This window comes from Giraffa tippelskirchi, chromosome 1, assembly GCF_054371585.1.
Source record: "Giraffa tippelskirchi isolate mGirTip1 chromosome 1, T2T-mGirTip1v1.2.pri, whole genome shotgun sequence".
Classification (NCBI taxonomy): Eukaryota; Metazoa; Chordata; class Mammalia; order Artiodactyla; family Giraffidae; genus Giraffa; species Giraffa tippelskirchi.
The window spans coordinates 166,452,778-166,478,301 of NC_137275.1; the positions used below are offsets into that span (position 1 = coordinate 166,452,778).

Sequence of the window (25,524 nt, forward strand, 5' to 3'; positions counted from 1 at the left end):
CAAGTCCACATTTGAGCCAATATTTTTTGAGTATTACAGCATATGTAAATTTTAGCCATGATCTTCTCCTTCTTAAATTTCTACCATGTATGGAGCCACTAACAATGAAAGTCCTGAACCCTAACACACTTAAGTTATCTACCTTTCCATGTTACCCAGATTTCTCTCATCGTAATTTACAACAATGATATGGCTTACAAAAATCTTGTTTGCAACAAGACTTCAGAGAATGTGAATAGACGTTGGATAAAATGTACTCAGATACTGTAAGCAGATAATAAAATTAAATGAGATGGTTGGGAATGGGTACACTAAGATGGAATAAACACTAATAGCCTGATTGTGGAAATGTACACTGCTAAAAGTTTTCCAAAGGATTTTTTTATTCATAAATATATTTTTATCTTTTATAATAACACTAGGATAAATTTGTAGTGGCAAAATTGCCAGTTGCTGTCATTGTTGTTGTTCAGTCACTAAGTTGTATCCATAACCCACCAGGCTCCTTTGTCCGTGGGATTTCGCAGGCAAGAATACTGGAGTGGGTTGCCATTTCCTTCTCCAGAAGATCTTCCCAACCCAGGGATCAAACCCACATTTCCTGCTTGCCAGGCAGATTCTTTCCTGCTGAGCCACCAGGGAAGCCCTAAAATAGCTAGAGATAAAGGTACATGAATTTTTAAAGTCTTTGATAATATTACCAAATTGCAATAGTGTTTTTTCTTACCTAATGTTCTTGGATATAAAATTAATACTCTTCGAAAACCATTAAAAATATTTCTCCCTTTTTTATTATTTGCTTTTTTCTGATGTTCTTTAAATTGTGGTAAAATACAAAATTTGCCATGTTAGACATTTTTAACTTTACAGTTTAGTGGCATTACGTACATTCACAAGGTTGTACAATCATCACCACTATTCATTTCCAGAACTTTTTAATTATTCTAAAGAATTTTAAAACAATATGTAATGAGGGTTTAAAACTGTTCACACAAATTTCATCCAGTAATCCCACTAATCAGACTTTATTTTGGGGGGCTCCAAAATCACTGCAGATGGTGATTGCAGCCATGAAATTAAAAGACACTTACTCCTTGGAAGGGAAGTTATGACCAACCTAGATAGCATATTAAAATGCAGAGACATTACTTGTCAACAAAGGTCTGTCTAGTCAAGGCTATGGTTTTTCCAGTAGTCATGTATGGATGTGAGAGTTGGACTGTGAAGAAAGCTGAGTGCCGAAGAATTGATGCTTTTGAACTGTGGTATTGGAGAAGACTCTTGAGAGTCCCTTGGACTGCAAGGAGGTCCAACCAGTCCATCCTAAAGGAGATCAGTCCTGGGTGTTCATTGGAAGGACTGATGTTGAAGCTGAAACTCCAATACTTTGGCCACCTCATGCGAAGAGTTGACTCGTTGGAAAAGACCCTGATGCTGGGAAGGATTGGAGGCAGGAGGAGAAGGGGATGACAGAGGATGAGATGGCTGGATGGCATCACCGACTCGATGGACATGAGTTTGAGTACACTCCAGGAGTTGGTGATGGACAGAGAGGCCTGGCGTGCTGCGATTCATGGGATCGCAAAGAGTTGGACACGACTGAGCGACTGAACTGAACTGAACTGAATCCCACTAAAGAATTAGAAACACAGACCAAAAATAAATAAGAAAAATGTTCTATCCAGTATCATTTGTAATAACAAAAGGGGAAGAGGGACAAGAGAAAAACAATCTAACATTCATGGGGGAATGGAATAGTTAAATACATTTTGGTATAAGATATGCTCAGAGAACCTTTGAGGGTGGAAAGAGATGAGAACCCTATACACATTTACAATGCCTTACTTTGATTAGAAGAATTGTAGGTTATTGCAATTTTCTTTATGTTTTTCTGCATTTTCTTAGTTTGTGTAATAAGTATAGATTTATAACTTTTAAACTGTTATTTTCAAAAGTGCCACTGTGACAAAATCCACGATCTCTCTATAATTATCTTAAACATGGGAAAAAAAACTTACCATCTCCTCCTCTTGCCTCTGTCCATGATATAATTTTTACAAACTTTTAGATGATTAAACAAGGAAAGTCTGACTGAATTTCAAGCCCATATGGAGTTTTGAAACTTCTGGCTCAGCCCTTTTTTCACTTTAAAATGTTTTTTACTTGCTCAGTATTTATTCAAAAAATTATGCCTGGTATGTACAGAACCCTGTTTACCTTTTGACTGTAATATCTCACCCTCAGGTTCACAACCTGCCAGCTATAACTTTTTGGACTGCTGATCACTCCTTGGCATGTCTCCCCCACCCTCTCTGACAAACATTTGTTCTTGCATTGACTTCTAGGTAGCTCACAGACAGGGGTGATAGATCAGATTGGGTTTTAAAAAGAACTACACCCTGGACACAATGTGAGCAAAGGACTGGAAGTGGGGGGAGGCGGGGAGACTGAGTAGGAGGCTGCTGCAGGGATCTAGGTGAGATGATAATGACTTAGTCATAAGCAGTGAGGGTGGCAAGAGTGAAGAGATTTGAACAATATTAAGGAGACAGGACCAACAGGGCTTGGCCACTAATAGGATGGAGAAATGAGAGAAAAGAAAGAGCCAAAGATGAGTCCTGAGTTTGTTTTCTTTTTTTGACTTGGTTGACTCAGTAAGTGAAGATGCAGTTCTTTGGCAGCAACAAGTATTACAGGAAAACAGTAATGGTTCAGTTTAGAGCATATGCCAGAGGCCTAACATCTCAGAATAAGAGCATCTACCATATATTCAGCCATTCTTGAAAGTGGCCTACTTAGAGGCAAATTCCTATATGATCTATGTCCGTCTCTGTTCATTTCAGTTAGTACTTTAAGAGAGTTCTGACAAGTCAAGGTTTATGATCAATCAGGTGAACAAACCATTTCAATTTTTCAGGCACATATCTGAGCAGTTTCATGGAGTCCCATGGTTTAACCACCACACATATCTAGATAGTCCCAGCTCTGGTTTCTAATCTCATCTCTGTCACTTCCCTGACCTAGGCTCCCACAGCAATCAATACATCAGTCTTTGAGCAGAACTAGCCCTTTTTGGACTCTGCTGCTTCTGTAACAAAATGATCACTTACTGTCACTTCCTCAGTGCAGCCTGGCCCAACTCCCTTATGCAGAATAATTGCTCTTATCCTTTTTCCATTAAAAAATAGTACTGGCTTATTTACTTAAATCTTGTTCCACCTGTATACTGTGAGCTCCTAAAGGACAAGGATTTCTCTCGGTCATCCTTATATCAACTGGCACACAGTAAACATTTAAATAAATTAATGTAAAAACAGAGGTCTTGATTAAAAGTAATATTATGAGAGCAGACAATTGAGAAGTCAAGAGGGAATAGAAAGATGCTTTCACATACAGGCAGAGGTGCAAAATACCTGGCATTCATGCCACAATTTTCCACTCCGTGCCCACTGCTGACATGAATAATCAATCATACCACTCTCTTCGGTCAAGTCTAAACTTGGCCTCAAAATCCTTTTTACTTTCTAGGTAACCAAGTGCTCAGCTGGAACACCAGATAAAAATGTCTTCCCATCCCAGCTATGGAGAATTAAAGTATTCAGCATACAGTATTAAAACATACTGTTGGGGAATTCTCTGCCAGGCCAGTGGTTAAGACTGGTGCTCTCACTGCTGAGGGCCCAGGTTCAGTCCCTGGCCGGGGAACTAAGATCCCACATTTCCACATACAAGCCACATGGCACAGCAAAAAAAAAAAAAAAAAATCCTACTGTTAAATGGCTTTCTGCACACAATACCTTGGCCATAGAGAAAAAGACATGCTTTTAAAAGGAGAGGATTCAACCTATATAATCCCTAATTCCATCAATATTACATATACAGCCTTTCCACAGGAGGAACAAAGTACATAAAGCCGGAATTCTTTACCTGCTACAAAGGAGATAGGTTATTATTCTTCTCCACTAAATTACTACTTGCTCAACTATTTGAAATAACAGTAACAGAAGCATACTTGTTGAAGTTTATGAGGTATAGAAAAGCAGTCTTGGGTGCTGGTCCATTCCAGTGGATGGTGTAGCCCTTCTCCAGCATGATCACAGGCTGGTACTGTGAGAAAGCTGCCTTCTGGTTAATTCCTCGGAGCACCATAGGGTAGTCTGGATACTCATCTCGTGTGATGGTCATAGTCAGATTCGGATTGCTCCATGTCTGCACATAGACCTTCAAAAAATAATTAAGAATTAAAGAAAAGAGAATGAAAATTTAAATAGCTAGAAAAAACATTTCTAGCAAAAGTCAAGTGTCTCTACTTTCAAAAAAGAGATTCTATGATCTGTGCCAGACAAAAATGAGTAGTAGCCAACTTCATCCTAAGCTCCACTTACAATGAAGCCTACTTAAACTGAAATGGTAAAAACAGACCATGTGTTCTGCTAGCCAAGATCTTCATCATCTCTTCCACAACAGGCCAGCTTATTCATCAGAATATAAAACCTTTGTGGTTTACATAGCTTGTCAAAGAAATCCCTCAATCTGAAGTACACACATATAAAAAATTAGTAAATTAATGTGAAAACTGATACTCTCTAGTTAAAGCTGAAAGGCTTTCCTCTGAAATAAGAGGTGGAAATTTAAAATATTTTAGAGCTTTGGCTTTCGATTTTCCATGACCTGCATTAGCCCAAGAAGTCATTTTTCACCCATTAAAAAAAAAAAAAGTTATAAAGTGTTCTGCAAAAACTGGAAAAACATATTAAACTGAGACAAATTTGAAAGCCCTGAGTTTATTCCAGTGGCATTTGGGCCCCATGCTACACCAAAACAAAATCTTCCCCAAATGTATCCTCCAAGGAACAAACCTCAGAACAATTTCCTAAAACAAGATGGCATTCTGTAACAGAATTCCCCAGAAGTATCGAAACATCTGCATAATACTGCATTTAATCCACACGACTTCCCTGTTTTATGTTTCTCTATTTCACAGTTTTATCCATAGTGATTCCTTAATTATAAATTCTTTGAGCCAGAAAGTCTTAACTCTCACTTGTGTTTGACTATTTCACTATAACTCTTCTCTACTGACACCATGTAAAAATTAAAATACAGATAGGAAATATATAGTTTGAGACTGATTGTCTACATTTAAATATATATGTTTAATATATTATATTTACTTATTATTTATTTAAATGTTTATATGTGACCTGTACTTCATTACATTAGGTTGACAAAAAGTTCTTTCAGGGTTTTTTCATTACATCATAACAGAAAAACCCAAATGAACTTTTTGGCCAACCCAATAATAGGTTATATAAAGGTTGTACATAAAATATAATAGAATACACATCCCACCCCAAACACATTTCTATAACCTGCCTTCTTCCAAATCCAAGGATTTGAGGTGGCACATGCTCCTTATGAGGGCTTCCCTGGTGGCTCAGTCGGTAAAGAATCTGCTTGCAACGTGGGAGACCCGGGTTCGATCCCTGGGTTGGGAAGATGCCCTGGAGGAGGGCATGGCAACCCACTCGTCTTCTTGCCTGGAGAATCCCCATGGACAGAGGTGCCTGGAGGGCTACAGTCCATGGGGTCGCAAAGAGTGGGACATGGCTGAGCGGCTAAGCACAGCACAGTATAGCCCAGCATGCTCCCTGTGATACCACCTTTCCTCTTGAGCACCTTTATCCTTGGGTCAGCAAAAAGCAGACGTCCCATTAAAAGTATTTACACATAGCTAAATAATGATTATTCTGTCTTGAGATCCAGTTGTTTCTAATTTTTGCTAAAAACATACAGTATTATATATCATCCAAGGAACAACAAATGGCTGTAGATCTGGGCTCCCAGCCCAAATTTCAAATCCTCAGGAGAAAATTTCTATCTTACCATTCCCAGAGCCTCGTGGGCAGGATTAAACAAACAACAACAACAAAAAAATAGAATTACTACTTTGCTTTGTAAGACAGAAGTACCAGGTTCACATTCTCAAGTATATCAAATCCAGATTACAGAGACATTTAAAATAAAATATAAAGTCTTCATTAGTGAGTACATACCACATTAAGAAAGACAAACAGATACATGTACCTTTGAATACACATGGCTAGCAATTTAATTACAACTGTAGCTATTAAAGAATTTTAAAGCTTCTTATGTTTTATTTTAATTCTCGAATTTCTACATCTTCTGAGGCATTAATAAATCTACTTAATTTTAGAGGGCAATTCTGCTTAAGAATAAAATGAATGAAAAAATAAATCACATTTTTAACCATATCCTTTTCTTCTTTATTTTTTACTATAATTAATTTTCCATCCTTTCCTGGTTCTTCCTGGAACTCAGGCAAGTATGATTCCTCTTGCTCCCATGGGGATGAGAAATCCCACAGCAAAGAAGCTAGTATTCCATTAAAATAAGCCAGAAAAATCTCTCTAATCTTTATCCCTCTTAAGTCCTTTGTCTTGTTTATTGATGAGAATCTTTTTGAAGCTGTTTTTTGTTTTCTTTTAATTTAAGAATCATAGCATTCTTTAACAATCATGATTCAAAGTCTGAAGAGTAATAAAGAAATCTGCTTCAAGAAGCTCCCACTACAGAAGGCTTATTAAATGGCAGAAACCATAAGACTCCAGGGGCTCAAGAAATTGAAAAGCAGGAGCCACACACACACACTTGATGGGTAAAGTAGCCAGAGTTCGGCAAAGGTGCTCCAGCATCAAACCAGTCCTTCCCCAGGAAGAAGCCCTCCAACAAGTAAGAGAATTCAGCAGCACATCAGCAAGGGAGGCTTCTTTCTTGCCTTTGAGACTATCAGAGCTCAGTCTGCCTTGGAGGATACCTTGCTCTTCTTCTAATTCTCCTCTTCATGCTCCAGTTATCCTTTTCCTTTATTCTTTCATCTCCCTCAACATTTATTATTAAATATGACCAAGTAATTGTCTAAAATATGGAAAGAAAATTCTGCTCTCTTCAAAATTCTGGGCAACTGGTATCTTCATTCTGCAATCTTCCATCCATCCAAAATATCACTATTAAAATCACCTTTGCAACTTAGAGCCCTGTTCTTCAAATAATACTAATTGCAGCAAGCACTTCACTGTGTGCCAGGCCGTGGGTGAAATGTATAATCAGTACTCATGCATTCTATCTTCACAACAGTCACATATGAAAGAATCTAATATTATTCTCACTGTGCAGAGGCACAGAGCATTTAATTAACTTACACATCTCGTATTGAAGAAAATAACAAAGCCAGGATTCAAAGCCATGTGGTCTAGTTTCAGCATCTATTTTCTGAACATAATACCTCCCAAAGTATTCCATCCTCTTATACTTGGCATCCAGTTAATAAATGCACATTAGCTTAAAGTTTTCAAAGAAGTGTTTCCCAATCTATAGCATCTCCTTCATATTTTCATAGATTATTATGATTTGTAGAATTTCCTTGGATTCCTTCCTTGTCCACTCATTTCCAATTCCCAACTCTGTTTCTGAGAATATTACTTTCCATGTGACCTACTGATATTCTGCCTCACAAGTCAGATTCCCTAATTTAGAGATACATAGAGATAATAACCCTGAAGGGCTTCCCAGGTAGCACTTGTGGTAAAGAACCCACCTGTCAATGCAGGAGCTATAAGAGACACGGGTTCAATCCCTGGGTTGGGAAGATCCCCTGAAGGAGAGAATGGCAACCCACTCCAATATTCTTGCCTGAAGAATGCCATGGACAGAGGAGCCTAATGGGCTACAGTCCATAGGGTCGCAAAGAGCTGGACACAACTGAAGCAACTTAGCACTTGGTAACCCTAAAAGCAAAGAATAAAATGCCTTCTCAGGGGGCACAGCTGTAGCACAGCCAGAAAACCTGGCCTAAGACTCAGGAAATATGGTTTCTCACCCCAACTATCTCCCAACCATATTTAACCAAGTGCAAATTAATCCTACTTCTCTTTGGCTCACTTTTCCATTTTTAAATCGGTTTGTAGTGGGGGAACTTTAAATAAAATTCTATGAGTCTATGATTTCTAGTGAAATTTTTCATTTTTTTTACTGCTTTAAAAAAAAAAAAAAAAATCACACTTTGAGAAGTATCCATCAGCCCGAAGACCTGAAGAGTACTCCTCACAGAAACAGTGCTGTCAGGAGCTGGGGGGGAATCAGGTATCACAATGCATTCTGGCCTACCTGGGCATAGCTCCCACTGCACACCACTGCATTCCATTTGGTAATGTTTATACAGCTTGGATGGCGGATCAGGTAGTTGTCCATTCTTCCCACATAAGCATCCTTGTATCCCGTCACAGAGCCATCAATATCGTGGAATATGGAGTTCTTATCACCATCTAGCTCACAGTCTTCAAACCAGGGGCCAGGCTTTCCAAAGAATACATTAAGAGAGACCTGACAGTGGTGAAAAACAGGACATCCTATAATGAGGGCTCCTGCCATGTTACCCAGCGTCCCCTGCAAGAACCCAACTTCATGTTCATTACAATTCATTACAATTCCTTTAAGACTATGCAGTTCTGAGTCACAGCATAGTTGTCAACCAACATTTTTGACTAATTATGACATGAATGGGAAAAAAAAAGCTTCCTGAAGCCTTAGTTCAGGCAGCAAGCATTCAACTTCATCTTTGATGTTTTCCTTTTTTTCAACTTAAAAACGATTACCTGTTCCTCAGAAAAAACGAATTCATGGTAACAGAAACCAGAATAGTTGTGGAAAGAGGAACTATGTAGTCATATGTATTTGTTAAAACTTAAAAACTTTTCACTTCAGATCTCTGCATTTCCCTGTATGCAAATTATACCTCAATTAAATTAAAATATATTACAAGTTCGATCTCCTGAGCTAATCATTTCATGTTACTTCAAATGCTTTAGTTAACTTGTGAATGACTCCTGCCACGAAAAAATAAGTACAGTTCCAAACTGAAACAGTCTAAACATTGTCTTGGTATGGTTGCCTGACCACTGGATTCATTAGAACCTGTTGAAAGGTGTCTGTTATTTTTTTCTCTCCTCAACACAGACTAAGTCCAGCTCAGTAATTTTTATGTCGGGTAACATTAATTCAATGCCTTTATCAAACACATAGTACATAGCTAGCTACAAAGCAGGCTACAGGTTACATGATTTATAATCTTTGAGTGCGTGCTAAGTTGCTTCAGTTGTGTCCGACTCTTTGTGACCCTATGGACTGTAGCCCACCAGGCTAATGTTATTCAAACCATGCAGATACACCTTACGATGCTTTTATGCACTCATTGCCCTGGCAGGTTTCAAAATCAATTGAACATCTAAATGATAAGCAACTCAAAGGAAAGTCAGTGATGTGTGGGACAAATGGTTCTAAGTTCTTAGTTCTATACTCTTTTCTCTCTTCACTTATACCTCCCACGGTTAAATCTTAAAGTCTAGGACATATTGTCCATCTTTTTAGGAAGAACAAATTTGCGGACCATATCCTTCAGAAATGGTTCCAGAGCATCAGCACCTTAGAAAATCCCAGGCTGATGAAACACTGGCCTTAAACAGCATGGATTCTCTTAGGCTGCGAGAACTCTAACTCTGCAACAAATGCAACATCTAAAAATTGTTTTTTCAGTATGACCATGTCAGTGATCGCTAAACTCTATGTATGGAGAGAACACACAGGCTGTAAGTGAGCTGCCAACCTCCACGGTGGAGAGGCAATCCAAGACCCACCCTATTTACATGCAACCCTGTCCACAGTGTAGCTCTTCCTCTTCCCCTGGTGTTATGCGGTCTAGAAGAGAACCAGTCAATCAATTTGCACCTGTGCCTCTGTTCCATGCCTCGACTATTCGTAAAAACCAGGTATAGACTTTGGTAAACTAACCTAAGTTCTCTTTTAAACTGGGGAACCACAGAGTTTGCCTATGGACATGAACGACAAAACTATGAGCCACTTTACAGTTGTGGCTGCCTGTGGGAGCAGAAAGCAAGATGGTCTGAGACTCAATCTCTACACCACTGTCATCTTAGAAGTGGCAAGATGGGAAAAGGCTGGGGGTAAATAATCAGACTGGCCTATGTATTGATGGTAAGGAGGGTACTAGTGAAACTACTGAGAAAACGATTTCTGTGGCCTACTGTATTGTAAACAATTATTTCTAAGTCTTTTTTGCAATCTTCATAAAAATATTCCAATAGTTTGTATCAGAAATAACGCAATTTGCTTCCTATCACCTCAGTATTTCTCTCCTTTCCCAATCTTTTATTCTCCAGCTCCCCAGAAGAATAGATCTCAGAAAAGTAAAATACCAGGTAAAACTCAAATCTCTTTATGGATTATTATACTGAATTCCCCAAAATCAGACGTCCTCTTATTCCTATGAAATTCTACAATTCCCACCACTGTATCATCACATTAAGTCATTTTCCCTTTGAAGACATCACCAGAATATCAAAAATACTCTAGGTCACATGGGACTCCTGTTCTCACCCTAAACTCAGCAGGACAGAGTACCTGAAATCAGGAGTTCTTGCATAGAATTCGCCTCTCAATCCTAAAAACTCAGTGCAAATCCTATCTTTGTGTTTCTTTCTCTGGAAATGTGCCATCCCTCCGCTTGGTAACATAGTTACTGTATAGGAACCATAAGAACGTACTTACATGTGGACCAAACTTCACAAGGGAGATGTTATTTCTGGGGGTTATCTGCCAGGAATTCTTCATGAGGAAGCCAATAGCACTGGTATATCTATCTAAAGTTGGCACATATTTTTTGAAAGTGCACCTGGTGAGATGAATGGGCCCATCATAGATCTGAAAGCCTCTAATTGGAAATGTCCTGTTGAAATACAAAATTTTATTTAATGCATATGGGCCCATCTGTTTAACAGCATTTCACTTACATATTTGTTTCATAAATACTGTTAAATATCCCATATATACTAAGTACAATTCTAGGATACAGTGCTAATGAAGCAAGATCTCCAATCTAATGAAACCTACACTACAGCGAGAAAGGCAAACAAAAACATAATGGGTAATTTCAGAGCATGAGAAAACGAAAGACATAGTAATAGAATAGACTTGAGAAGGACAGAGATGTTATTTTGGATATAGTGAAGGCCTCTCCAAGAGGTGACTTTGCTTCCTTGAATCAACTTAGTTAAGATCTTTTCTTTGATAACTCATACCACTTAGCTTTAGTTCTGAAATCTCTAGCACAGGAAGACAAATCTGTGCTTAATCAGAGAGACCTCCTTTCAAGCCACTAAATGACAGCGATAAGGAGAAATGACAGCAATAAGGAGAAATGATATACTTAAAAGTACAAAAGTGTAAGTCTGCAAGGCTTACTATAGCCAGATTGAGAAATTCATTTTATTCATTTTACTCCTTTCTGTCCAAACATAAGCTCCTTAACTTACTAATCATATGTTATTAACCATAATTAATGTACAAAACCTATAATATTCTGGATCCCTTAGGTTTTTCCCCTATTAAGTTTTTTAATGGCATTGCAGAGGACTTCGATAGCAACTAATTAGTTTACAACTTGGCAGTGTTTTACAATAAAAAATCATATACACTAGCAAGAAAGTCAAATAATCTGATTAAAAATCTATACCTATCTTTATGTATCCAAGAATATATCGCAAAATGGTCCTCTGCCATAGAAAAGGCTGCAAAGATACAGTAAAATAAAAATTATGCCCATTGACCAACCAGCAATGTTTGTTTCAAACATTCCTCCCTAGCACAGAAGCAACAGCATTTTGAAATAAAACCGGAGGCCAATGTAAAATAAAAATAATGAAATTGAATTTCCCACCATTTTACTGCAGCCCATACCCAACTAATACAGCTTTGTTTTTCCTTTAATTTACATATTAGAAGAGGCAGCCTTGGCTTAATTACGAAGAGCAGAGCAATGAAGCCAAACTAACAGGTTTTGAGTCCCACCTTAGCTACTTTTAGTAAGTTACTCACTTATAAAGTATGACGATGACAAGACCTACCTCACCAGGCTTACAAGGATTAACTGAATCATAAAATATTTAGATCAGGGCCTGATACATCATAAACATTTAGTAAATGTTAACTATTAAAAATCCATGAAGTTCCTTTCCTAGTGGCTTCCAGGGTCTGACTAAAAGAAGTTCTATACATAGTGTAGCATGTAGTAAAGACGTTTAGTATTTCCCAACAACAAGCACAGGGGAGACAGGCTAAGGATAGGCTGCCCTTTGCTAGAAGCTAGTTAAGCCCTTCGGCCAATACTCACCACCTGTCCTCCAGTCACCTGTCTGCCTGCCTTACCCCGCTGACCTGTCCTAGCCCAATATCCAGACACAGTGGATAGCTTTAAGGGGACTGATTCATAATGAAATCTGACATTAGCTCTGATGTAAGGACTTTAGAACACTAATTTTTCTCTACCTGGTTTTCTTACAAGTAAAATGATGACAACTCTAAACTGTGTCTCAGAGCTGAGGTACAGATTAATTAGGTAATAGTTTCCCAAAAGTTCTAAAGAATCTTTATAGTGCTAAGCACTGTTTTAATGACTGTGATTATTTTGACAGAAAACATGCCAAAAGTCTACCCCATACCCTTTCAACATCTGAAACATTATTAATTATACAGCTAGTTAGGTTTTGAGTCAGCTTTGGCATCTATCAACTCATTTTCTAGGACTCTTTTCAATAAGTAATTTCTTTTTTCCAGTGGCTATTTCTTAAAACTAACATCACCATATTAAGGGAAAACTGATTTGATGTCCATAGTTTACAGTTTGGTGACTTTCTGTGGCTCGAGAAAAAAAAAAAAAACACTACCAGTTTCCATAAGACCTTATCCAAGAAGGATAAACAGGATAGTTTCCTTCGTTATAAAACTGATGTGGTGGTTTAGTTGCTACGTCATGTCCAACTCTTACGACCCCGTGGACTATAGCCGGTCAGGCTTCTCTGTCCATGGAATTTCCCAGGAAGGAATACTGGAGTGGGTAGCCATTCCCTTCTTCAGGGGATCTTCCTGATCCAGGGATCAAACCCAGGGTTCTCACATTGCAGGTGGATTCTTTACCACTGAGGGAAGCCCCATAAAATTGATAATGACATCTATATATAATGTTTAATACTTAATGCTCCAGAATCCCAGAGGATAATACATACAATAGAAATAGCAATAATAACATGAATCGTTTTAATAATAATAAATATGGTGGGAAAAGTGTCACAGTGGGAATCCATTCAGGATTATTATGAAAACTTCTGTAAAGGTTAGAGCTTCATTTATTGTTTAAAGGTAACATTCCTCTGATAAAGCAATGCTCACCTGTTCCTAGGTAATGTCCGAGGCTTCAGGTCTATCCCTCCAGTGCCTACATATTTGTTCTGACCACCCTGAAAGCCGTAATTCCTGCTCTCCCCAACAAAGAGAGATTCGGATACCTCTTGGCTGGAACCTTCATCACTTGGGAAGCTTCCATCACTGTTAAAATAAGAATAATCATTAATCACACAGGAAGGCAAGCTATAACTTTAAAAACCTAAAAATTTTCAAAGTAGCCAGCAGCTTCTTAAATACATATTAGTGAGTCATCAAAAGGTGCCTCTAAATTGTGAGTATACCTCTTATAAATTAATATGTGGTTTGCAAATTAGACTTAAACAAATGAGATTTAATTTAGCAGCAACAACTAATTATTTTAGTCTCAAGCAAGAATATTGCAAATGAGGAGAATAAACTTGCCCTGAACACAACAATGAGATGACAAACATGAAGATGGGCATGAGAGTAACTGTTATCTGGGGAAAAATATGTAACATAAAAAGTTCAGTTCTTAAGGACCATTGTGAAACGAGACGAACTTTTAAGAAAGAAAATATTTAATTTGCTGCCAAATTTTACTCCCTTCCTCTTTATTCCCCTACTTTTTAAGATATTTAATTGAAAGCTCAAGGGTTTTCCTCTAAGCAAAAAATATGATGGGCCTACCCTTCTGTGCAATTCCAACTAGAGCAACCTCCTACTTTGGTGTGAATTCAATTAATCAATAAAAATGTATTTTTGGCCCTCTAGTGGCATCAAGAAGTGAGTGCTATTTTTTTAATGTTAATAAATGATACAGCATTCCTGTGCTATCAAAAAAAAAAGTCAAGGTTATTTTACCTTACAACTTTAAAATAAACAGATAAATATTTTTTAAGTAATTACAAACCTGGCAAAGGTCAGTCCTATTCCATTATCTGCAAATCTAAAGAGAATGAAGAACATTTTAATGTATCACATCATGTAAGAAGAGGTAATTCTCTCAATATTTAATTGTCATAAAACCCAAGAAGTTCCAATAATATTTACTCTCCAAGACCACATAAAAATTTCACTTTCCGATAACTAAAACCATAGTCTCCACAGTAAAGGCACCTGGTTTGAATCTCAGCTTTGCCAATTACTAGCTGTGTAACCTTGGGCAAGTTACTTGTGTGTCCCTCAGTTTTCTCACCTAAAGGTTGAAATAACACTATAAGCTTCCTCATAGGATATCTGAAAGCATTAAAATGCTAATTCACTTCAACTATTTAGAACGGCATTGGCACAGAGTAAATAGCACATGAAAAGTGAAAGTGTTAGTCACTCAGTCGTATCCGACTCTTTGCAACCTCATGGACTGTAGCCTACCAGGCTCCTCTGTCCATGGAATTTTCCAGGCAAGAATACTAAAGTGGGTAGCCATCCCTTTCTCCAGGGGATCTTCCCAATCCAGGGATCAAACCCCGGTCTCCTACATTACAGGCAGATTCTTTACCGTCTCAGCCACCAGGGAAGCCCAAAGAGAATATGTATTAAAAACCTATATTTACAATTTTTATCATTAGGTTGGCTCCCATATCTGTGTGTTCTGCATCCACAGATACAACCAACTGTGGATAAGAAATATTTTTTTAATTCCAGAAAACTCCAAAAAGCAAAACTTTGTCCAGTGCTGGCAGCTATTTACATAACATTTACATTGTATTTACAACTATTTAGGTAGCATTTACAGTCTTGAGTATAATAAGTACTCTAGAGATGATTTAAAATATACAGAAGGATGTGTATAGGTTATATGCAAATACTGAATACTATGACATTTTATATAAGGATCTTGAGTGTCAAGATTTTAGTACCCATTGGGGTGCTGAAACTGATCCCCCATGAATATCAAGGAATGACTAATTTTTATCAATTAGATCATAGTATTCTCTTCACAACTTTTCAATATTAATTCCAAATTATTTCTACAGATTTTATACAATGTCAGTTTTTTCGTGATAAATGCCAAGCAACTAACATCAGTATTAGCCAGAAAAAAACATTTTTCTCAACTCCTGAACACCAAATCTTAGCTCGACATACCTCAGGCTTCTCCTAAAAGTATACAAATGGAAAAGAAGTGAGAGGCTTACTGCCTCAAGTCATGTTAAAACATAAGTCAACAGACTTATTAAGGTGGAATTCAACTTTTGTTTTGAATGGCAATGAAAGACCATCATGAAACTGAGTTTCCAAGAGGAAGGAAAAAAGTGCAGGTAGTTTTGAAATCTTTATTTAGTTCTCTGACGTAGACCATGTTTGTTATATAAAGTCCCAGTTTCTGTTTAATCTCATCAAAAAGCTCTCATGTCACCAGACAAGTTAAGTTCCAATAACAGCAGCAGGATGAGACGATTCCAAACATTTGCAGTCAGTTAACATACTTCCTCAGAGCTTGTCCTGTCTATTAGTAATGATACTATGATTCCAGAAACCACCACTGTACTTTCGGTCTACTGGGTTTTTAAAAATAGCCTTAAAAAATAAATACATCAGTGTCATCAGATAATAACTTCATAGAGAATACCCACGCTGAATGCTGAACAACAATGTCTCCTCCTCTAACCCAAGCTCCGTTGTCATTATTTTTAAAAGCAATGAGCCTGTCAATTAAAGCAGCAACACGTGGCTTTTCAGGGTCTGCATCCTGATGAGGCCGAAACCTTAGGGTTGGGAGAAAAAAAAAGAGACTTTTAAAGAGTAATGAAAAGGCAATGGGAATCAGCTATTTAAAATTATAAGCTTAAGTGTCAAAAACCAAGATCCAAATCTGACAAAAACAAGACAAAAAAACCAAGACACAACTTAATATCTGCATTTAAAATACTGAAAAAAAAATCACAGATTTGCAAAGAACTGATTTCATATTTCAGTTTGTTTTTCATCAATTTATCTTATAGAGAGGACATTACAGAACATTGCAAGCACTGAAAGCATTTCAAAAAAAAAAAAAAAACCTCAAAGTAGGAAATACAGCATGTTTTCACAAATTCTTAAGTTGCATGATAGTAAAATAAATTTACTGAGTAAATTAATCATATATTTCAACATACATATCTGTGAACCATAGTATTATTTGAGTTGTGTGCTGGTGAAATGTTTTAGATATAGAGCAAAATCTGGGTTTAGTATCTTTAAAATGCCTAAATTTAAAAGAGATTATAGAATATTTCTCAGCCATAAAAAATGAAGTTTTGCCATCTGTGATGTGGATGGATCTAGAAGGTATTCTGCTAAGTGAAATAAGTCAGACAAAGAAAGACAAATAAATGCTCCACATTATCACTTATACATGTAATCTAAACAAATAAAACAAATGAATGTAACAAAAAAGAAACAGATTCACAGATACAGAAAGCAAAGAAGTAGTTATCAGAGTAGTTACCAGTGTGGAGAGAAGGGAGGAGGGAGCAGATAGTGGTATGGGATTAAGAGACATAAACTACTATGTATAAAATAAACAGGGCTTCCCAAGTGGTGCTACTGGTAAAGAACCTGCATGCCAATGCAGGTGACATAAGCAACACAGGTTCAATCCCTGATCTGGAGGAAGAAATGGCAACCCAAGCAACAAGGATATACCATACAGCAAAGGGAAATGAAGCCATTATTTTATAACTTTAAATGAAGTATAATCTATAAAAACACTGAATCATTGTTGTACATTTGACACTAATACACTGTAAATCTATTATAATAAAAATATAAAAAATAAAATGTCAGCACTTTACAAAGTAGACTATATTTCATCGACTTATTAATTATAAAGACTGAATTTTACTTTTTCTTTCTCTTCCTAAAACGTTCACAATTATCTTAATGAAAAGACCAAGAAAAAAAAAACTGGTGTCAAAAACTGTTAAGTGTAACAGCTCAAATAATTCCAGAAGGCCTCCTAACTTAAAATAAGATCACTTCCATCATAATCTTACAAAGGTGGGGAGGTGGAGAGAGAAAAACTAGAGAGCTTTATAAAAACCCATTCAGCAAGTTGAGATGCTTCAACTATATTATCATGAAATATCCTTTGCACAAATGCTACTATGAAAGTTGCTGGGACATGGTAGTGCTCACCAAAGACGTATGTTATGATGGGAGAAGCAGCTATGCACAGAAAGCAGCAAGTGCAAAGGCATGAGCAAGCTTGGCATGTTCAAGAACAATAAGCAGTTTAGCTGGTAAGTACAAAGCAAGAGGAAGAAGACAGAGAGGAAGGCATGTTTCAGGCAAGGATGTGGTTCTTTATTCTAAATGCAATGGGAAAAGTAGAATGGCGGTGCCAGGAGCTGGAGGGAGGAGGAAATGGGGAGGTGATGGTCAAAGGGTATAAAATCTTTAGTTTTATAAGATAAATAAATTCTAGAGAGCTAGTCTATAGGTCTTTTGACAAAAAACTAATTTTTTACTTCATAAAACAATGTCCATAAAGGAGACAGAAGGAAACTTTGCCCTTGATGGTTCATAGATGTGTACTTATATCCAAACTTACTGAGTTCTTGACATTATATATGCACAGCTTTTTACATGTCAATCATACCTGAATAAAGCAGGTGGATCAATAAGTATGATGGAAAGTTGTCAGAAACATGGAGTCAGAGCAATGATATAACCGAATTTCACTTTTTAACTGGTCACTAGCTGCTACTTGGTGACAGGATCATGGAGAACAGATAATAAGGACAGCACTCTAGAAAGCGCTCCACCCACCCTTAAGATTGTGTATGTGACCCCTTACACTAAATAGCTCTGACCTAAGGGGTAAAAAGACTGAGCTGTCACCCACTCTTCTGGCATTGCAGTTGCTGCCAAACAGCTTTGCAGTCATTACATAATATCAAGCAGATGGAACACTTCTGGAAAGGGAACTACACAGTGTTCTAAAAGAAAGCCAAAAAAAAAAAAATACAATAAAGCAACATCTAATTTTCTGCTGTAGCCATCTCATTTTTTCTGAAATTCCTATCCATATAAATCATTGACCACTTGCTTAAATACCCTTTATTTTTCATCCTCCTTCCCATTTAGTATGTAGAAAATGTAGCTAATTTTCCATCCCCTTCAATTTATGAGCCTTCAGCACACTTCCCGACTCTCACTTGTCTTCTGCTTTAAATGTGCTAGTAGGTTTTCATGTTCTTTTACTCTCTTAGATGAAATTTCCCTGCCTTAACTTGAGAGCCTTCTGGAGTTAAAATATTCTATCTTTGGATTCCTGTAATTTCACATCTTGAAGATACAAGGAAAGACTCATATGATTAACTATTAAGTCAACTTCCCCTTTGATGAACACATTAAATACCTTCTGAATCCCATGAACTGGATGTTAAATTCATGGGCTGACTTATTACTCATTTGTGTTTGAGTTTTATCATTTTTAGTCATGTCTGGACTGCATGAATGCATGTGGGCATATTTTATTCATCAGTTTATACAAAATTAAATGTAGGTACTAGCTGCCAAATGTCTTGTTACTCTTCTACAATCAGTTCTTTTCAATAACAACTTCCAAATGAAGTCTAACTCTTTACCAACATGTGTGCTTTATAAACTAGTAAGAAAAGTATAGAGAGCACAGAAAAGATTATCATTATCATGATATCAGACATGCATACACAGGGCAAAGAGCTTCTTAGGCCATTATGAATAGGTTTGTTTTATTGTCAAGTATAATGAAAACATCAATAGATTCTGAAATATTTTTCTTCATTCACCCGTTCATATACACACATATAATTTTTAAGGCAGATAAGAGAGTTGATTGTGTTTTATGTAAAGATTTTTTGGTTAATACTATTAATAACTTAGCAAAGCACACATTACTAGTTCTACCAGTTACAACAAACTCTCAGAAAACAGTAGTAATCTTCTAGCAAGATTCCTTTGTTTTGTCAGTTAATATTCTCTTTTTGGTTCATAATTTGTTGCCATCCTTTTTCATCTCAAGTTTATCTCCTCTTTTTCTACGTCATATCTTGCTCAGCTATTAAGTGTCTAGTACCCTGTGTTTTATTTAAACAGTACTCACAATTTCTCCACTTCTCAAACATTATCTGAGCATTGATTTAATATTTTTCAGGCTTAACTTGATGTTTCATGATGAGTAGTTTTACTAACTTATTTCCCCAGTTTTACTGTGTCACAAGGATTCTGCTTCACCTACTTTATTCCCTTGTGAACAACACCTGGCATCCTTTTCTTCAAGTGCCACCCCTGGTGGCTCAAATGGTAAAGAATTTGCCTGTATTGCAAGAGACCTGGGTTCAATCTCTGGGTTGGAAGATGCTCTGGAGAAGGGAATGGCAATCTACTTCAGCATTCTTGCTTGGAGAATTCCAAGGACAGAGGAGCCTGGCGGGCTCCATGGGGTTAAAAAAAGTCAGACATGACTGAGTGACTAACACATTCATGTTTTCTCTTGACCTTTCATTACTGTGTCACAATGATTCTGCTTCACTAACCTACAGTGTGGCTGCTACTTCATTCCTTTGTGAACAACAGTACCTGGCATCCTTTTCTTAAATGACTGCAAACAGAGTCTATTAAACCTAGCACCTTTTCAAATCCTTTAGTTGGTCGATCCACCTGAAGTATAGAAAAATAACATACACACAGCTTCTACTGAATATGACCTTAAGTTGCCATCTTTTCCAGAAAATTTTGTTGCCATTGGAGACATTTTATTTATTTTGGCTCATATCATGCTCATGTTCATTCAGTTATGCCTGACTCTTGCAACCCCATGGACTGTAGCCCACCAGGCTCCTCTGTCCATGGGATTTCCCGGGCAAGAACACTGGAGTAGGTTGCCATTTCCTCTTCCAGGGGATCTTTCTGACTCAGGGATTGAACCCCTGTCTCCTACATCTCCTGCACTGGCAGGCAGATTCTTTACCACTGAGCCACCTGGAAAATGACTGGGATATAGATCAGCATTTCAACAAAGTTTTTGTTTTTTTTGTAACATGCAGTAGATGAGCCAAAATAAATTAAATGTCTCCAACAGAAACAAAATTTCCCAGAAAAAATGGCAACTTAAGGTCATACACAGTTTCTACTGAATATGACCTTAAGTTGCCATCTTCCGGAAAATTTTGTTTCCATTGGAGACATTTTATTTATTTTGGCTCATTTACAGGATGTAAAAAAAAAAAAAAAAAAACCACTTTGTTGAAATGCTGATGCATATTCCAATCACATTTTGTGGTTATAAAGGAGAGTAACAAAGAGCCTAGCTATGATGTGAATCTGAGACTACAAACAACTGAACCAGAACTAGCTTGATCAAGTTGGAGACTTTTCCCTTTGAAATAGATTTAATGCAACATTCCATTTTGACCACTAACAATAAATTACATATTCCTTGGTTTCAGGGATTATATTAAAACATCTTAGCTTGTTTTTTGATGAATCATATTCTACTATAGGCCAAATTTGGACCCTTTTTCAACATATCTCTCTTCTTTTTATTTCTCTTTCTGCAACTCTTTCTAACATCAATTTGCAACTGTCAAAAAGACAAGAAGCATCAATTTCTTTGGCATCTCACTGAGATAAAAAGCCCAGACACAGTACCTAGGAAAAGAAAATAAATGTTTTTTTAAAACCCTCCTACAAACCTTGAAAACTTCAGTTTAAATACGTTACTGGACAAGAGGGCAATGGCTCAACTCAGAAAGTTTTACTTTGGCAAGATATGGCTCAAGTGTGACTTAAAAGGACCAGTTCTACCTTGCACTGTTATCCAAACAGAGGTACTCCCTTGGGTCAGCAGCACTAGCATTGGTTGTTTTGACACCTTTGTCAATAAATAAGCCAGCCTGGAAAACATAATAATGGACTGAAATGAATATAAATCCCAAGTTATAATGACATATAGGATACATGAAAATAAGTTTTAGCTTATCACATCTACCAAAAATGGAGGGAGAAGAGGTAAACAGCCAAACAAAGGCATTACAAAAATGGCTACTTTATTGTTTTGTTTTTTTTAATAATTTTACTCATTTGGTCAAACCTTTCTTTAGCGCCCACCTTGGGGATCACCAAGAATTATACGTCACCCAGAAAACCACGGTCTTTGCTGTTACTCCATAAATGAGGAGGAAGATATGCAATTAAATAAACAATTACAAAACAATATAGTAAGCATATAATGAAGGAAATAGATGATGCTTTGGCAGCACATAAGAAAGGCACCAAGATGAGACCTTCTATGAAGGCAGCAGAGAGCATTCCGGGAATGTCTCCTAAAAGAAGTGACATCCGAAAGCTGACACTTGAAGGAACTGGCCACACAGAAGACCAGGTCAGAGACTGTAGGGCAGCGAGTAGGTGGGAAACACCCGAAGGACCCAGAGGAAAGCACTCCAGGAAATCATTTGTACAAAACCTCTGGGGATGAGAGAAAGCATGGCACATCTGAGGGAAAAAAAATCTTAGATGGACTGTCAGGAAATGTATGAAGGGAGGAAAGGTAAGGAAGAAGACTAAAGAGACGCAAATGCCAGATGATGCCGAGTCAGTATGCTTAAGAATCAAGACAATGCGATTTCAATAAAGGTTATGTAATCAACTGCATTTTAAGAAAGAATACTGTAGTCTCAAATTTAACAAATTTAAAATCTAATAATCCACCCTTTATTCAGATCTAATATCTTTTATTTTAAATTGATACAGTAGAAAACTACATGTCCTCATGGTACATGACATTAAAAAATTAATTAGAATGAGGTGTTTTTTGTAATACCTCTAAAATTTTAAAATTTTGAGGACTTCTACTTTGAAGTGATGTTTTTAATTATTACCACTCTTAATCAACTATTCAGTTCATAAATATCACAATTCTGTGTAAAGTTTTTTCCTCTCTTAATTTTTCATCAAATGATTCTAAGCTCTTCAAATTATATCACACTTAGGTTTTTAAAGGATCCTCTGAGTTTCATAAAGGGAAATTATTAATTGAACTTTGATGTGGATCACATCAGAGGAAAGAATCTGGGCACTGTATCACGTGATAAAAATATCAAGATGCCTCAAGAGTACAAAATGAACCAGATGCGTTTTATCACCAAGGAGGTTAAGTGTCAAATATCATGAACATTAGAGTTCCTAAATGGCCTTTCATCTATTTGACCTACATATCATTTTAAATTAGGTCAAATACTCTTAAACAATATTTCACTGTTTGCATGAACTATATTAAATGTCCAACAGGACATTCCATCAGCACTGAGAGAAGAGAGAAAATATGCTTTTTAAGTCCCCAAAGCATTTAATACACTAATGTGTACATCCTTAGAAACATGCAGTGATATTAAAGATTGGAAGGAAAGTGAGCAGAAGGAAAGAGGATGAGGACTCATGGTTCAAGTCCATTATTATAATTATTCAGATTGCATGTACATGTGTGCTACAGCATATATTTCTGTGTGTATATAAACAGAAAGCTGTCTATACATCCTGAATGTGGCAGGATTAGGAGTCAGCTTTTTTAATCACAAATTACTTTCTCTGATGACAAGTTCTAACTAGTATTAACATCTCTCAGCTGTAATCACAGTAGTCCATCCTTTACCCTATAAATTATACAGATTGTTAAAACTTAGGAACCTACCTTAAAACTTGAATGGACCCTATTGTTATAAAATATTCCCAGTGGAGTGAGTTCTGGTTTCGCTAAGAGCTGCAATCCACTGGATTCCCCCGTAGGTTCCTTGTGGAATAAATACCATATTCCAGCATCCTATAATTAAAAGGGCAAGGTCATTAAGGCCATCCTTTTACAAAACCACTCTATGAAACACCCTCACGTAAACTAAGCATTTCACAAACAAGTTTAATCTTTTTAACACTAATTATTTATTGTTTCAAGTTCACAGTTGACTCTAAAAAGTTGTGCACTCATGTAGCACTCTCAAAGCAGTATATCAGGTTTGATTTTTTAAAAAGCAAATTTAATTTTGCTTTTAAGATGGGACAAAAGATAGAACTGGCTGATACCAAAAATTTTATTCAAAATAACTTTCCTATCATTAGCTTTAAATAGTTATGCAGAAGTAGACCCAAACAAGTCTCCCTTCCTTTCATATGACCAGGACAGGATAGCCTTTTAGCAATATGGGGTTTTTTTTCTATTTACCTCCAAACCTGATCAATAGATGAGTCATACCTTTAAACAACTATCCATCAACACGCAGAGATCACTGACTTCTTTCAAACAACTCCAGTGCCCTTCCTATCCTGAGGCAAATTTTTGCCAAAGAGAAAAAACCACCACACGCATGAATCAGGATGCTGTCTCAGTCTGGGTCCTGTCTGTTCAATCTCAGTGTTACTTACCTTAACTGGAGCAGCAGAAAAGTTTGAAATTTTCTGACACTCAAAGTGGGATATAAAAATCGAAATGAAATGTTCTTAACCTCTGTGACAATTTTTTATTCTACAATTTAATTAAAAATCAGCCCAATGTGAAGGACAACTTCACATCAAGGAATATTGATTAAGCAGACTGTTAAAACTCAAATATATAGCCCAAAAGTACAGTATCGATTCAAATTTAGCAGACATTCATTTAGTGCCAGGTGTATAATAGCCTATTCTCAAAGAATTCATAGTCTAATGGGAAACATAGAGACAACTAAAGTATAGCTAATAAGTACTATACTAGTTTTAACAAAGTCCTTTAGGAACATAGAGAGATGAATTGTGGAAAACATGTCAGCAAAATGAATGGAGTATTTGGCATTTTTCCATTATAAAACTTTACAGATAGTTCTCAGTGAAACAAACTCCTCTGAAGAATGTGTCTGCCACCTCTATGCTTTCGGGCACAAAACAGACTCAGAGGGCTCTGAAGAAGGCTCCACACCGTAGCCTTATAAACTAAGGGCAGTGACCCTCCCAAGACGCAGTGGAGTTTGGGGCCTGGGGATGGAAAAAGGGGGATAAGGAGGTAGCAGCTGTTTCCTGTTAAAACACTGTGGTGTCAAGACAGGTAAAGGGAGCTTTGTAAAAGGCAGTGGAAAGGTACAAGAAGAAAGGGTTTGCTTTACTTTGGGAGGAAAGCCCTTGCCAAAACATGAGCTTTACCAGAGCAGTTTTTCTAGAGAGAAAAAAAAGAACTCACAGAATGAAAAGGGAGAAGAACATATAAGAGATGGAAAAAGATAGACACCTGCTTTCTTCTTTTCTCACATAAGCCCTCGTAAGGATGTCTGGCAACCTCAACTTACATTTTTCATGGACTCTTTGCAATTTGCTTTGATCTGCAACCCATGACTTCTGAAAACAGCTGAAAGGAGTCCCTGCTCTGTGTTCATTCGTAATGTAATGTAGATCAGATGATCCTGGGGTAAGACTGCACATCAAACCCTTGGCCACCTCTACCCAAAATCTCATCTTCCAACTAGAAACTCTCAGTACAAATCCCATATGGACTCAACAAATATTTGATGAAAAATGAATGAATAGAAGACTGAAATGATTGAATGTCCAGGTCTCTGCCCTGTCAAGTAAGAATCTGATGCTTTATGTTTTTAAGAAAAACCAGATATAAATTCTGTGATCAGCCAGTGATACCTGTTTTCTGGCTATCTTGAAGAAATACTCCCTTCAGGTAATTTTTTACTTTATTCTAGAAAACAACAATAGATATTCCTTTCCTTTTTAAAATGTTAATAGCCATGATGTATGTATATGAATATTCAGGTTTTGCTGCAAAGCTCATATTTCTGTGCTACAGCTTTCAGTACAGATATAATCATAATAGTGTTATGTCTTAAAGATTCATTTGTACATTATAAATTAGCAGCTGTATTATAAAAACACTCAATTACAAATGTAAATTTCTCTGAGTTTATCCAGGAGACATTTCTGTCATCCAAAAATGGTTCATTTATTCTCTTAAATTATCCCTGTGTATGTGTATGTGAAACAATTTAAGGCACATAACTAGTACATGGCACACAGCTGAACTTCCCTGGTGGTGCAGTGGGTAAGAATCCTCCCGCCAATGCAGAGATCACAGGTTCGACCCCTCATTCAGGAAGGTTCCACCCATCTCAGAGCAATTTAGCCTGTGTGCCACAACTACTGAGTCTGTGCTCTACAGTTCCACGAGCAGTAACTGCCAAGCCCACATGGGGCCATTACCGAAACCCGTGTGTCTAGAGCCTGTGCTCCAGC

At 37.1% G+C, this 25,524-nt stretch overlaps 1 protein-coding gene across 9 annotated transcripts in view; it reads right to left on the minus strand.

Annotated features, from left to right (window-relative positions):
- Positions 1-25,524, minus strand: part of CEMIP2 (cell migration inducing hyaluronidase 2) — a 76,611-nt gene that overhangs the window by 14,542 nt on the left and 36,545 nt on the right. For 6 of the 9 annotated variants that reach the window (XM_081505179.1, XM_081505198.1, XM_081505169.1 and 3 more), the window contains 8 exons: positions 22,955-23,083; positions 21,070-21,158; positions 15,873-16,004; positions 14,207-14,242; positions 13,321-13,476; positions 10,645-10,822; positions 8,188-8,403; positions 4,013-4,221 (listed from right to left, as the gene is read on the minus strand). In XM_081505179.1, the coding sequence (XP_081361305.1) occupies positions 4,013-4,221; positions 8,188-8,403; positions 10,645-10,822; positions 13,321-13,476; positions 14,207-14,242; positions 15,873-16,004; positions 21,070-21,158; positions 22,955-23,083 (1,145 nt within the window). Of the gene's footprint in view, positions 1-4,012; positions 4,222-8,187; positions 8,404-10,644; positions 10,823-13,320; positions 13,519-14,206; positions 14,243-15,872; positions 16,005-21,069; positions 21,159-22,954; positions 23,084-25,524 lie in introns of all 9 variants that reach the window. The other 3 variants (XM_081505158.1, XM_081505184.1, XM_081505203.1) reach the window with 1 other exon arrangement.